This window comes from Gymnoscopelus microlampas, assembly GCF_963454915.1.
Source record: "Gymnoscopelus microlampas genome assembly, chromosome: 18".
Classification (NCBI taxonomy): Eukaryota; Metazoa; Chordata; class Actinopteri; order Myctophiformes; family Myctophidae; genus Gymnoscopelus; species Gymnoscopelus microlampas.
The window spans coordinates 25273029-25285574 of record NC_139955.1 but is presented as its reverse complement, the minus strand read 5'-3'; the positions used below and the strand labels follow the sequence as shown (position 1 = coordinate 25285574).

Genomic DNA, 12546 nt, shown 5'->3' with positions numbered 1-12546 from the left:
CTTCTTTGTCCTTCCCCTTCCTCTTCCTCTCGCCCTCTTCTGTTCTTCCCGTCCACCTACACCCGTCTACAGGGATTTCTGGGTTAGTCAGTGGGTGTCTTGACTTGGGCCACATAGAAGTGTGCAGGCTGTTCAAAGCGTGGCCACATAATTAAGTTCAGGATGAGTTAATTACATAATCCCCCTCCCTCTGTAATAGTTATGCAGCCCCTGGTTACCAGCTGAGGCCGCCTTGCCATATCGCTGTGTTTATGCCGGGGAGTGAAATGCCCGGCGCTGTTCTCTTCCATTGCACTGACCTATTTCACTCTGCCACTACAGCGTATGGCTTCTACATAGTTTGATAGTCCAGAAATAGTCCATGGTTAGTGGAGAATCTTGTAAGGACTACTGTGGAAGAATAAGTGGCTGTCATGCAGGCTGCATTACCCCTAGGCTTGAGCTGACTGACCCTGTTATTTGGTGTTAAATAATCAGGAGGATCAGGAGGATTTTGGCTGATGGAGGATATTGGCTGATGTTGTGTGTATCCATTGTCCATTTTCCAAAGTCAGTTCATAGGACACTGTACCCTAACAGACTTATAGCTTGTCTATAGATTTCTTTCTTTCTTTCTTTCTTTCTTAGAGTCAGTCAGGGCCTATAGGCAGCCTAACCTATATATCCTTGTGGCACATCCACACCCATGCAGCACTTCCATTTATCAGACATAGTGACCATCTGAGATTAAAGTCGTGACCTTCAGAGATTAAAGAACATACACACTTTAGTATATAATTATGGATTAGTATAGTCAGTGCTGCTGGCCGATTATGAAGCTTAAAAAGTAATGTTTGCTCTTGGGGGTTTTCGCTAAAATACTTGCCTGTGAACATTATGAAAGTTATTTGAAGTGAAAACTAAATAGCCTAGATTGTAAGATTTAGGCTATATCGTTTGATCGTGCACGAAGCAGGGGGAAATGCGCTCTGTTCCATCTGAAAGGCACTCCCTGGGGGATTTTAACTGTAGGCTAATAGCTTCCTGTTTGTTGTCACAAATTGTCAACTCCTGCGATCTGAACGATAGAGAGAGCGAAACCACCACCACCCGACAGGAAAGGAACGCACTAGGCGGACAGGGCGATGGGAGGACTGGCGTATCACTATTTGAACATTTCATCAAAAGAATGGACGAACGGGATTATCGTTTCCCTACTACAGTCTGTAGCTCTCTTTCCAGCCCATACATTCTTAGTGGGAAATATTGTTTAGATTAATGCTCAAGAGGAGTTAGTGGGACCGTGAGAGCCGGTATTGCTGTGCGCTACCACAGTTGCATTAGTAGCGTAGCGGGGAGACCCGGTAGGCACTCGGACGTGTCCTGACAGAGAGCAGCATCCTCCGTGTCTTTCCCCACACACTCGCTCTTGACGCGCTGCGAAGCCTCCATACCCTCCAAGCGTCACTTCTTCTAGCCAGTTATCTTCGGATTCAAACAGCTTTAAAATGACACCGTAAAGCCAGTCTTTATCCAGGGTCTCTTTTATAGGCTACTTTCTTTTGTTTCTTTTATTTCAACATCGAGGGAGACGGGAGGAAAAACGAAGCGATCCTACCAGCAAGTTAGTTTTTGTTGCGTGTCGTCGCACTGGAGGGAGGCAGCGATGGCAGTCCCGGTGAAAGCAGCGCTCGCTCTTCTGGTTCTCACCGTGGCAAGTGAGTAATACCCTCAAATCCACCGGCCCCACGCGGGACGTACGGGACGGGGTAGTAGCCCACTATAGGAATGTTGTTGGTATGCTTAATAAAGGACGCTATCTCCGTGTTGTAATTTGTCTGTTACATGCTGGGTTCTACCCATGTCCAACAACTCACAGTATTGGGCGTGGGAAGTCTATTTCAAGATTAACTGGTTGGAAACTAATTGAAGTATGAGTAGCCTCCTAGGATATAGATTTGGGGAATACCAAAACGCTCGCCCCAAAACACAGTCACCCCGGGGCAACCTCGGAACGGTTGCCACCTGGTATTCCTAAAGGTAGCCACCTGGTATTCCTAAAGGTAACCTCAGTAAACTATGCCTAATGCCTAACCTTATTCCTAAACGTATAACCTCAGTAAACAATGCCTAAACCTAGCCTTATTCCTAAACTTAACCTCTGTAAACTATGCCTAAACCTAACCATATTCCTAAACTTAACCTCAGTAAACTATGCCTAAAACCTAACCTTATTCCTAAACGTAACCTCAATAAACTATATGCTTAAAACCTAACCTTATTCCTTAACGTAACCTCAGTAAAACGGTGCCAAAACCTAACCTTATTCCTAAACTTAACCTCAGTAAAACTATGCCTAACCCTAAACTTATTTCTAACCTTATCCTCAGTCAAACAAAATTCAAGAATACAAGACCGCGAAAAAATGGGGGTGAGCGTGTTTTGGGGCGAGTCTTCCGGTTACCGATTTGGGGAGTAGCCTAATAGCGTGCTAATCATGCTGCTCCCAGTTGGATCAATATGCCATGGTGCCGATGAATTCAATGTTTTTGAACGTTTAAAACACATTTCTGCCATCGTTAGATACACACACAATATAACGGACAAGCCAGTGGAGAAAAGTACCTCGTGCACGTTTCTGTGCGTCAGACTGTTAACACGTGATTTTCAGCACGCCTCAATTAACTACATGCTCACTTTGCACAACAAAACCACGCGGCTATTACGCAGTGGGTGTATATTATCCATATGGCTGTGTGATATTTGAAAGGTCTGTATGTCTTTAACATATATTTTCCCCATGCTGTTCAAAAAAATAAATCCATTGCTAAAGTTAAATAGTTAATCCAGTAACCAGTATTCATTAACCAGTTGGTTGGCTATTTATCTTTTACAAGGGCCATTAAGCAATACAAGATAGTGTGACTGTAATTGACTACGCACAATGGACATTTAAATCACCCTGATAGCTAAATCTCATAATTGTATTGTATGAGATACAGCATGTGGTTTGACCTACACTATGCCTAATGGCCTAATGTCCCACAATCCGTGCCAACTTGGGCAAAGGCTAATGATGATAGGGGAGGATGATTAGTGAAGGGGCTTCTGATAGAGATTGTCCATGTTCACTGGACTATTTTGAATCATTAGCCTACATTTCGATTTGAAGAATGTTCTGGAATTGGGATTTTGTTTTTAGTTCGTTTATGGTGAACTGTCCAGGGTGCTGAAATTAGATCTGGTCATATGAGCCAAGCTACTGTCAGTGCATTTGAAGGTACTTGGCTCTTTACTGTACTATGTGCATCAGAATGCAGTTTTTGAGCACACAGAATGACTGGGTGGGAATCAGGAGCTGTCCATGGTCCTGAAATGGGATCTTACCTTCAGTAAATCTCAGGCTCAAGTCATTAGTCATTACGACTTAAAGTTGTACATTTCTTGTCACATCTCATTAAGAACTGAAATAAACAATCAGCTGGAATGTAGTATTACAATCTAAGGAATAATTGTACTGCCCTGTGTTCTCACTGACTGTGGGTAAGACCCACTTAGCACCACTAGTGATCAGCAATTCCTCCAAACAGGGTTTAATAGATTCTGGTTTGAATAGATGGAGAGTACATTACAATTAGCCATTAAGGACTCAAGCACCTTTTAAGCACACTGTATGCCAATTGCCAAGATGAGAAACCTTTGCCAAGCTACTAGGTAGCAGGTAATCTCAATTACATGTTACAATTAAAAATTAAGGATAATTTGTGTGTCTGAAGAACTTGCATAGTAAGTGGGAAATAATTATCTAAACTGAAAACATTTGTATTTGTGTATATTTTAGCCATTTCAGTTAATCTTTCAAAAGAACAAAATTGTTGTTTCTCCGACTTAAATCAAAATGAGCACCCCTTCCTTTTTTTTAGTGATAGTCAACATGTACATATCTTTAAATGGTTGTTTTTATTCCTACATAAAATAGGGCAGGCTTAGGTTCAATGACGTTGCACCAGTGATGTTTATGTTTATTGCATGTAGGTTATAGGGAGAGAGGCTCAAGGCCAATGCTTCTACTTTTCCTTCCTTTGTTCCCCAGATCTCTGCCCCTGTTTACTTTTGTTGCTGCATTAATTTTAGCCATCCACAATTGCTTCAGTGACTCACAACAGCAATGCTAGAAAACGTGTTAAACACGTTCAACAAGGCCTGTTCCTATTTTGAGCAATTACTTAAAAACATTTTCACAAATTTTCTAAAATAGCGGAAATAGCTGATCTTCAAGCTCACTACATTTTGAGATGCAATATGTATTGTGAGCTTGTATATCATCATTTTCACTATTTTTGAACTGTTACCACTAACAATGTACTGAGCCTCACTTATTTGAATGTCAAGTTGACTCTGACATCGTTTTTGGAAGTGGGCATCAACACATGGTGGACTTTTGAACTTGTATCTCTCTTTCTCTCCCTTTGCCCCCTGTAGCCTTCCTATCTCCTAGTTACCCCCATCTGCCTTTACTAGGTTCTTCTCCATCTCCTTCCTCCTTAATGTGCCCCCTGCAGTGCATCTGTAGTCTGTTTGCCCAGTGGGAACTGACTGGGGAATGGTCTGGGGCCCAAGCATTGCGTGACTGCAGCTCTGTCATTCTTATCAAACCTCACCCTGGTTGCTACAGCAAAACGCTAAACCCAGAAGACACTTCATTGGAGTGCATGCACTCCCTGTCATTCTGTTTCATTTCATATCCGTCTGTCTCTGTCACATTTTATATGACAATCATATTGTATCTCATCAATTTCTCCATCATCTACTCTTCTTCACTGGTGTGCTGTAAACCTTCTGACACCCGCAATTCTTCATCCACCAATTTGTCTCTTCTTCTCTCTCTCTCTCTCTCTCTCTCTCTCTCTCTCTCTCTCTCTCTCTCTCTCTCTCTCTCTCTCTCTCTCTCTCTCTCTCTCTCTCTCTCTCTCTCTCTCTCTCTCTCTCTCTCTCTCTCTCTCTCTCTCTCTCTCTCTCTCTCTCTCTCTCTCTCTCTCTCTCTCTCTCTCTCTCTCTCTCTCTCTCTCTCTCTCTCTCTCTCTCTCTCTCTCTCTCTCTCTCTCTCTCTCTCTCTCTCTCTCTCTCGTGTGCTAACATGTTTTACAGCTATCCCTGATCTGATCTTTTGCTCATTGAATGGCTGTGCAGCGCCTTAGAGCAGTGGTTCTGAAAGATGTCTTACTTGATGTCTTACTTCAGTACCCCCTTCCCTGATTTCTGAATAATCCAAGTACCCCTTCACCCGACTACAACATTTTGCATAGAAAATACTAACTTCAAAAGTCCAGTTTGATGTCAATATGTTCCAAATAGAACAGCATAATGGCAAATAAGTATTTCTTTCTATTCAGTAACTAGTGACATTTTTGATTTATGGTTTAACGGGTCAATGACGTGACACTAATTTATTTTTGTGTCCATATGGTTTAGTTACATTTAAAAGGGACACAATTAGAAAAGAAACATGCATACTTTATCACAGTTGTCGTTAATAACTTGAATGTAAGTGTATACATTATGTACAGTATTATGTACAGTTGGTTGTACATGGTTCATACTTACTCTGATCTCTTGCACGCTCTTCAGTGAAAGATATTAGCTAAAGGTGCAAGAGTCAGGTAAAAGTTGGAAAAATGTCCTGGTTGGATTTAAACCGGGAACCTTCTGGTTACAAGCCTTGTATCTAAACCACTGCACCACAGAGGTTCTTACTTATTCTGTTAACTTGCGTGGTATTCACTGAAAGATTAGATAAAGGTAAAAGCCCCAGGTAAAAGTTGGAAAGATGTCCTTGCTGGTTTTGAACTCAAGATCTTCTGTGTGCAAGGCCTGTATCTTAACCACTGCTACACCACGGTTCATACTTTCTCTGGTCTCTTGCACGTTCTTCAGTGAAAGATTAGATAAAGGTGCAAGAGTCAGGTAAAAGTTGGAAAAATGTCCTGGTTGGATTTGAACAGGGATCCTTCTGGTTGCAAGCCCTGTATCTAAACCACTGCAGCACAGTGGTTCTTACTTATTTTGTTCACTTGCGTGGTCTTCAGTGAAAGATTAGATAAAGGTAAAAGCGGCAGGTAAAAGTTGGAAAGATGTCCTTGCTGGTTTTCAGATGTACATTTTAAAAGTTAAATATCTCAAAAACTACAAAACATTTAAAAGTAAAAAGTTCAAGTATTTGTGTCCACCGTAAGAAGAAATATAAAAGGTGTGAATGGAGTTTCTAGGTGAAAGTGTTTTTTGAGGTGCTTAAAGGAGTATATTTCTAAAACTAAAGTTTGAATGGGGTTTCTAAGTATGTAGGACTAGTAGCCTGCCAAAGTTTGTACTTTTTTCCCTGATATGGAACCTGCATTTCCAAGGGGCAAATAAAAAAAATGCCTCTAGTGATAAACCTGCCCCATGTTTACATACTGGGCCCTGATAGGTCCCTCACAACTTCGGTGGGAGAGAAGTCCAATCTCTATTGAGAGGGGCCAGACCTAATCTACCAATGGCAATTTATTTTTGCAATGGTAGATTCGTCTGGAACCAGGCTATTGTCAATGGCAATGGACATTTAAAGGGAAAAAAGTACAAACTTTGACAGGCTACTAGTACTACATACTTACACCTAGAAACCCCATTAAAACTTTAAAATGTTACTTACTGTGAACATGTTTGCCTGAAAACGAATCTTTGAAGTGTTTCATAGTTTTATAAATATATTCCTTTAAAAGTTTTGGCACCTCAAAAAACACTTTCACCTAGAAACTCCATTCACACTTTTTATAATTCATCTTACTGTGACACAAATGCTTGAACTTTTTACTTAGAAATGTTTTGTAGTTTTTGAGATATTTAACTTTTAAAACGTACATCTGAAAACTTTGGCACCTCGCTGCTCCTTCATACTTTAATCATAAACTTGATTCACAATTTAAAAAATCCACCTTACTGTGGACATGTATGCTTGAGATTTTTACTTTGAAATCATTTGTAGTTTTTTAAATATTTAACTTTAAGCGCCCAATGCATTGTCAATGGCAATGGGCATAAAGGCGAAAAAAGTTAGTAGACCCGTGGGAGCCAGACTGCTCAGATTTTCTGTGCTGGGATTCGGTCCTATGACCTTGTGGTCGGAAGTCAAGAGCACTTTCGACTGAGCTACCCAAGCACACTAAGCTTTGTAAGTTTTAGCTGGACAGGGTTCTTTCAAACGTAACCCCCCACCGCTAATTCTCAGGAAACACAGGGAGAGACGCACACCCCCGATGGTCCTCCAGTTCCTTGAATCCTCATGGTTGACTTGTATGGAAAAGTGCCTTCATACATGATTCTAGGTCATCCAGATCAAAACTTAATTTTTAGAGATGGCGCCGGGCGCCATTTTGAATTTGGCTGTCTAGCAAAAAATGCCGGGATTTTTGGGAGGGACCTGGAGGCTAAATCTTTTTTAAAGGGTCCATAGAGGTCAAATCAATCGTCAAACCATCCGTGCCAGAGGATGGTCACGGAACCTCCATTTTTGACTCCACTATGATGGCATGGGACTTGAACCTGCAATTTGTCTGTAGCAGAGGCAACCAATCAAGCACACCACACCATTATGCCAAGGCACCCTCAGCAGGTGTCTTCTAGTGCTTTTGAGTTGTTCTTTTGTATTTTATTCTTGAAAACTACTCCAGCATTGAACTATAGGAGGGAATGGGACTTAATCTCTGTGCTGGAGTCTGAACATTAGCCCACTACACCATTACTCTAAGTACAGTTAAAGTGTTCTTTTGTAAGTTAGCATTCAGTTAGTAAAGTTGAAACACTGCAGCATTGAACTATAGGAGGGTTGGGATTTGAACAGGGAATCTGTGTGGAGAGTCTGATCATTAGCCTCTCTACACCATCACTCCAACGATTTTAAGATGTCTCTTAGTGCTGTTGAAGTGTTCTTTTGTTTGTTGCCTTCAGTTGAAACATTGCAGTATTGAACTATAGGAGGACCTGAACACGGAATCTCTGTGCTGAGTCTGATCATTAGACCACTACACCATCACCCTGTCTCTTTCACCAGATGTCTCTGAGTACTCTTGAACATGCAATATCCATGCTGAAAGTCTGACCATTGGTCAATTATATTGTCACTCAGTTTCTCTCAGCATTTGTCTCTTAGCACTGTTGAAGTGTTCTCTTGTATGTTAGCCAGGGGGAGAGATGCAGCCCCTCCAGTACCTTGATGGCGTGGGGCTTGAACCTGCAAACTGTCTGTAGCAGAGGCAACCGATCAGGCACACCACACCATTGCACCAAGGCACCTTTGGCAGGTGACTTGTACTTTTGAAGTGTTCTTTTGTATGTTAGCCTTCAAAACCTCTGGAATTGAACATGGAACCTTTTAATTTGTGCTTAGAGTCTACGCCTTAGACCTTTACACCATCATACTCAACAAATGTCCCCTAGTGTTTTTGAAGTATTGTTTTCTACATTAGCCTCATAATTTAACTATGGCGTGGGACTCAAACAAGGAATCTCTGTGTTCAAAGATAGAGCACTAGACCACTGCACTATGAACACAGCTCATTCATAAAGTGTCCCTCAACATTTTACTACAGTAGTCTTGGGAGAAACATGCCAACTCTGTGCTTAGAGTTACATTACAGTTACTTTAGACCGCTACACCATCACACTTTCACAGTCAGTCAATGTTACCTAGTAGTTGTTTGCATGTTAGCCTCAAAATTAACTATCTGCAGGAACACAAATTATCATGGTCAGTATCATGTCAGTATAGTGGTCAGTATCATGTCAGGGTCAGTGTCATGTCAGTGTCATAGTCAGTGTCATAGTCAGTGTCATAGTCAGTGTCATAGTCAGCGTCATAGTCAGTGTCATAGTCAGTGTCATAGTCAGTGTCATAGTCAGTGTCATAGTCAGTGTCATGTAATCTTTTTTGTCATCTTTCTGCCCAATGTTGCCACTGAACTTACTGTTCCATCATTAAATATGCTAAAATATTTTCCACTTTCTCTCACTTTCTCTCATGTACCCCCTGTAGTACCTCCGAGTACATGTACCCCATTTGAGATTCCCACTTAAGAGTACGAGAGGAGAACTCACTAACTCACCGCCCTGTTTAATGTGCTCCTGCACTCCCCACTCAGCCCCTTTGTCCACTTCTGTCCCCTCGCCGGGAAACCAGAACTGTACCTCTGTGCTTTTTTTGTTAAGTATTCAATCAATCAATCATGCTAAAACTGTTTTAGTGGGTGGCTGGAAATGAGCAGCGAGGCATTAGGGATTGTCATGTTCCAGTAATTGGGCTGCTATTGTTCTCATTTATCTCAGTTACATTTTCACACAACCCATGCTGTACATGTGTGCTTATTAAGTTGGCCCAGAGTTAGTGATTCAACAGCCTGTAGTAAACGGTCATCACTCATGTGGCTGGCACACTGCTTCAAATATGTGTGATCCATGAATGATGCGGCTTTCTACAGTACATCATGACTAAGAAGCACTGTTCCCTTAACCTGCAGCCTCGAGCCCCTTGGTCCACTCCATTTTTCCCTCTATCCCAAATTTCTTTGCTGAAAATAGCCAATCTACGGAAAGTCATCTTTTTTAGTTTGTAGATCTGCTATTTTCACAGAATGTTCGACCCAGAATAAGGACGCTTTAAGGTTCATGTGTTTAACCAACCCTAAAGTCTTTTAAATCTAACACCAGTTACATGTGTAGCAGGGCGATATAAAGCAATGACTACGGCACCCACACCTTTAAACACATTAACCATATACTGTATATATATAGATATATAGGACTGAACAAGGTAAGGTTCCCCAGAAAGGTACGGGTTCAGAATGAACAGAACCAGAGGATGATGTATCAAGTTTATTCAAACAGTTGGTATAAAAATAGTCAGTTTAAAATACATAAAGGAAGAAAGCGGTTAGTATTACTGGGAGTTCTGCAAAGGGACTAAACCCAAGAGGCAAAGGGACAATAAGGGTAAGGGCTTCGGGGCCTACTAAACTAAATCTACAGAAATTAAACAAATCAAATCCAAATAATGCAAAACCAAATAAAGTAAATTAGCAAATCAAAACTACAAATACGCAAAACCAAAATCAAAACCATGCAATGCTACTTAACGGCCCAGTATAGCTCTGTCCTCAGTCAACCCTATTGCACACAGTCCAATAGCAAAAACCCAGTCTAAATAGTATATATGGCACGGTGGGAAAAACAGTGATGTTAGTTCAGCTCCTACAAAAAATCAAATTATAAAGCATTAGACCAACCCTCCAACAATTCATCCCAGACATTAGGCCCCTATAGCAAGATCACAAAATACAGCAAAATAACAAACATACCCAATGAGTCACTACATGCCCATGGCTCCCATGGATATAGGCCTGCACAGCCACAGGGTACTGCTGCTCAAAGGACCTGGAGGCTTCTGGAAATACAGATATATATATTAGTATAATTAACAACAGGCCTAATAGTGTCAGCCTATCTAAACTCTTATATATATACTATTGCTACAATGAGTTATAAAAACCTTGTCATTTGTTTCAGATGGTCTTACCGAGAATTAGTCTGTACCCCTCATGCCTCCAGGTCTCTCTCACAAACACTCAAGCCAGGCTTCTGGCTAGACAGGAGGCCACAAACCTGGCCACCCCTCTTTATGCACTTTCCTTAAAGGGCCAGTGCTACACATGTTTAAACGATCAAGCATTGGCTATGAAATGTAAGTATTTAGCTGTGTTTTTTAAGGATAAAATTGTTTATATCATTAGTGATTCTTTTTTTTCTTTTTTATTTGGCATCTCATGCTTTATTTCAGGTTTGACATAATGTAGAGAAACAGGAACCCAAGGACACAGAGAGAGGAGAGACGTACATGGGAGACAAGACTTGGGCCTGACCCGAAACTGGGTCCTTGCGCTCACAAGGAGCACACCAACAGGCTACAGTTCACTACAGTATATAACTCATAGACATCATGCCCTTGAACTACCCAACTGGCGCCAATAATGAGTTAACTATTTATAATGTGTTTATGATGCAATTGTTATTAGTATTTAGTCAAATAATAAGGCTACTAAGCAGGGCTGGTTCTAGCTTGTATGGTGCACTAGGCGAACCACCTTTCAGCAAAACCGTTTTGAGCTCAATTTATACTTCGTCGTATGACGAAAGCGTGACGCACAGAAATGTGTGAGATTGTGGGAATTGGCATAATGACAAATTTGGGAAGAAAAGGTCTAGTTTACATTTTCTGAAAAAAGAAAAGACCCTTTGATTAAAAAAATGTCCTTTACTTTTGAATATAGGGAAACCATCATCTAAAAATAAAATAAATGACACACCAGTTGAATATGCCAAAACCATTATGGTGTTTTATCAACCAGTGTGTGATGAATATGCATGTTATACGTGTTGCTGGAACTTGACCATTTGGACATGGATATACATATGGATGGCACATGGCTTTCATAAGCTGGTTGGATTCTAGCTAGTTTGCTGAGTGAGGCCAATGACAGGTGAAGCTTGAATTGTTTTGGCCCCCGGAAGGCCACCCAGATGGCAAGGCATTGAATTATTTACTTTCTGGATCTCACGACTACTGAAAATAGAAAAACAACAAACGGGATGCAGAATTTGGAACCTTTTTTTTCATTTCATTTCAGTATTCTACATTTGTGTCATCGGTCCATCCATCCACCACCTGCGTCCCTCTGAAGCATCAGTGTTTTAATCAGCGCTTGTGGGGAAAAATATGTTTGGATTATCTCTGGCTTAAAAACGAGCAAGAGAATAACCTTTGATTGTGTTGGAGCTTCCGTGCATGTGAGATGATGGCATTTTTATTTTAGCGGCGATGAATTATTGAGATGGGGAGAGTGCAGTGAGGCGGATGGGGGTAGTGTGTGTGTATGTGTGTTTGAGTGGGGTGTGTGTGTGTGTGTGTGTGTGTGTGCGTGCGTGCGTGCGTGTGAGAGATGATATGTGCTGTTCTGGACTTGTTGTCCCTAATGCTCTGTTTCTGCTGTCCCACATGCACACACATCTAATTTTACTTTACATTTACCTTTAGAGCACTTACTAAATGATCAGCGATATTAACAATCCATACAGCATAATGCAACTCAGATCCCATTTCATTTTCAATGCTCCCTGCCTTTGGAACAATGCTATAAATGTTGTATTTGTTCTATAGTCTTTTGTGCTGCTTTACAGTTTTACAGGAATATGAGGTCATTTATTTCTTTATTCATTACAAATCAGAGAGAGCACTGTATGTAATGGAGTTTGTGTTCGATGCTATTTCACTGATATATGGATCTTTACTGATAAATTCAGGCCACATGTGCAGTAGTTCTGGCTTCAAAAAGGTATTTTTAAGTTAAAGCTACTCTTCATGTGGCCTGGCATGATCCTAGGATCATGATGGCCTAATGAGTTGGCCTGGCACGATCCTTGGATCATGCCATTCATTCTTTAAATGTATAAATCCAAGTGATTTCCCTTGAAAGAGTGTAGTTT

General features: G+C 41.1%; 1 protein-coding gene across 1 annotated transcript in view; it reads left to right on the top strand.

Annotated features, from left to right (window-relative positions):
• Window positions 1-1254: 1254 nt before the first annotated feature.
• Window positions 1255-12546, top strand: part of LOC311065391 (neuronal acetylcholine receptor subunit beta-2-like) — a 23646-nt gene continuing 12354 nt past the window's right edge. Inside the window, exon 1 of the mRNA XM_084085715.1 lies at window positions 1255-1697. Coding sequence (XP_083941841.1) covers window positions 1646-1697 — 52 coding nt within the window. The 5' untranslated portion in view covers window positions 1255-1645. The remainder of the gene's footprint in view (window positions 1698-12546) is intronic.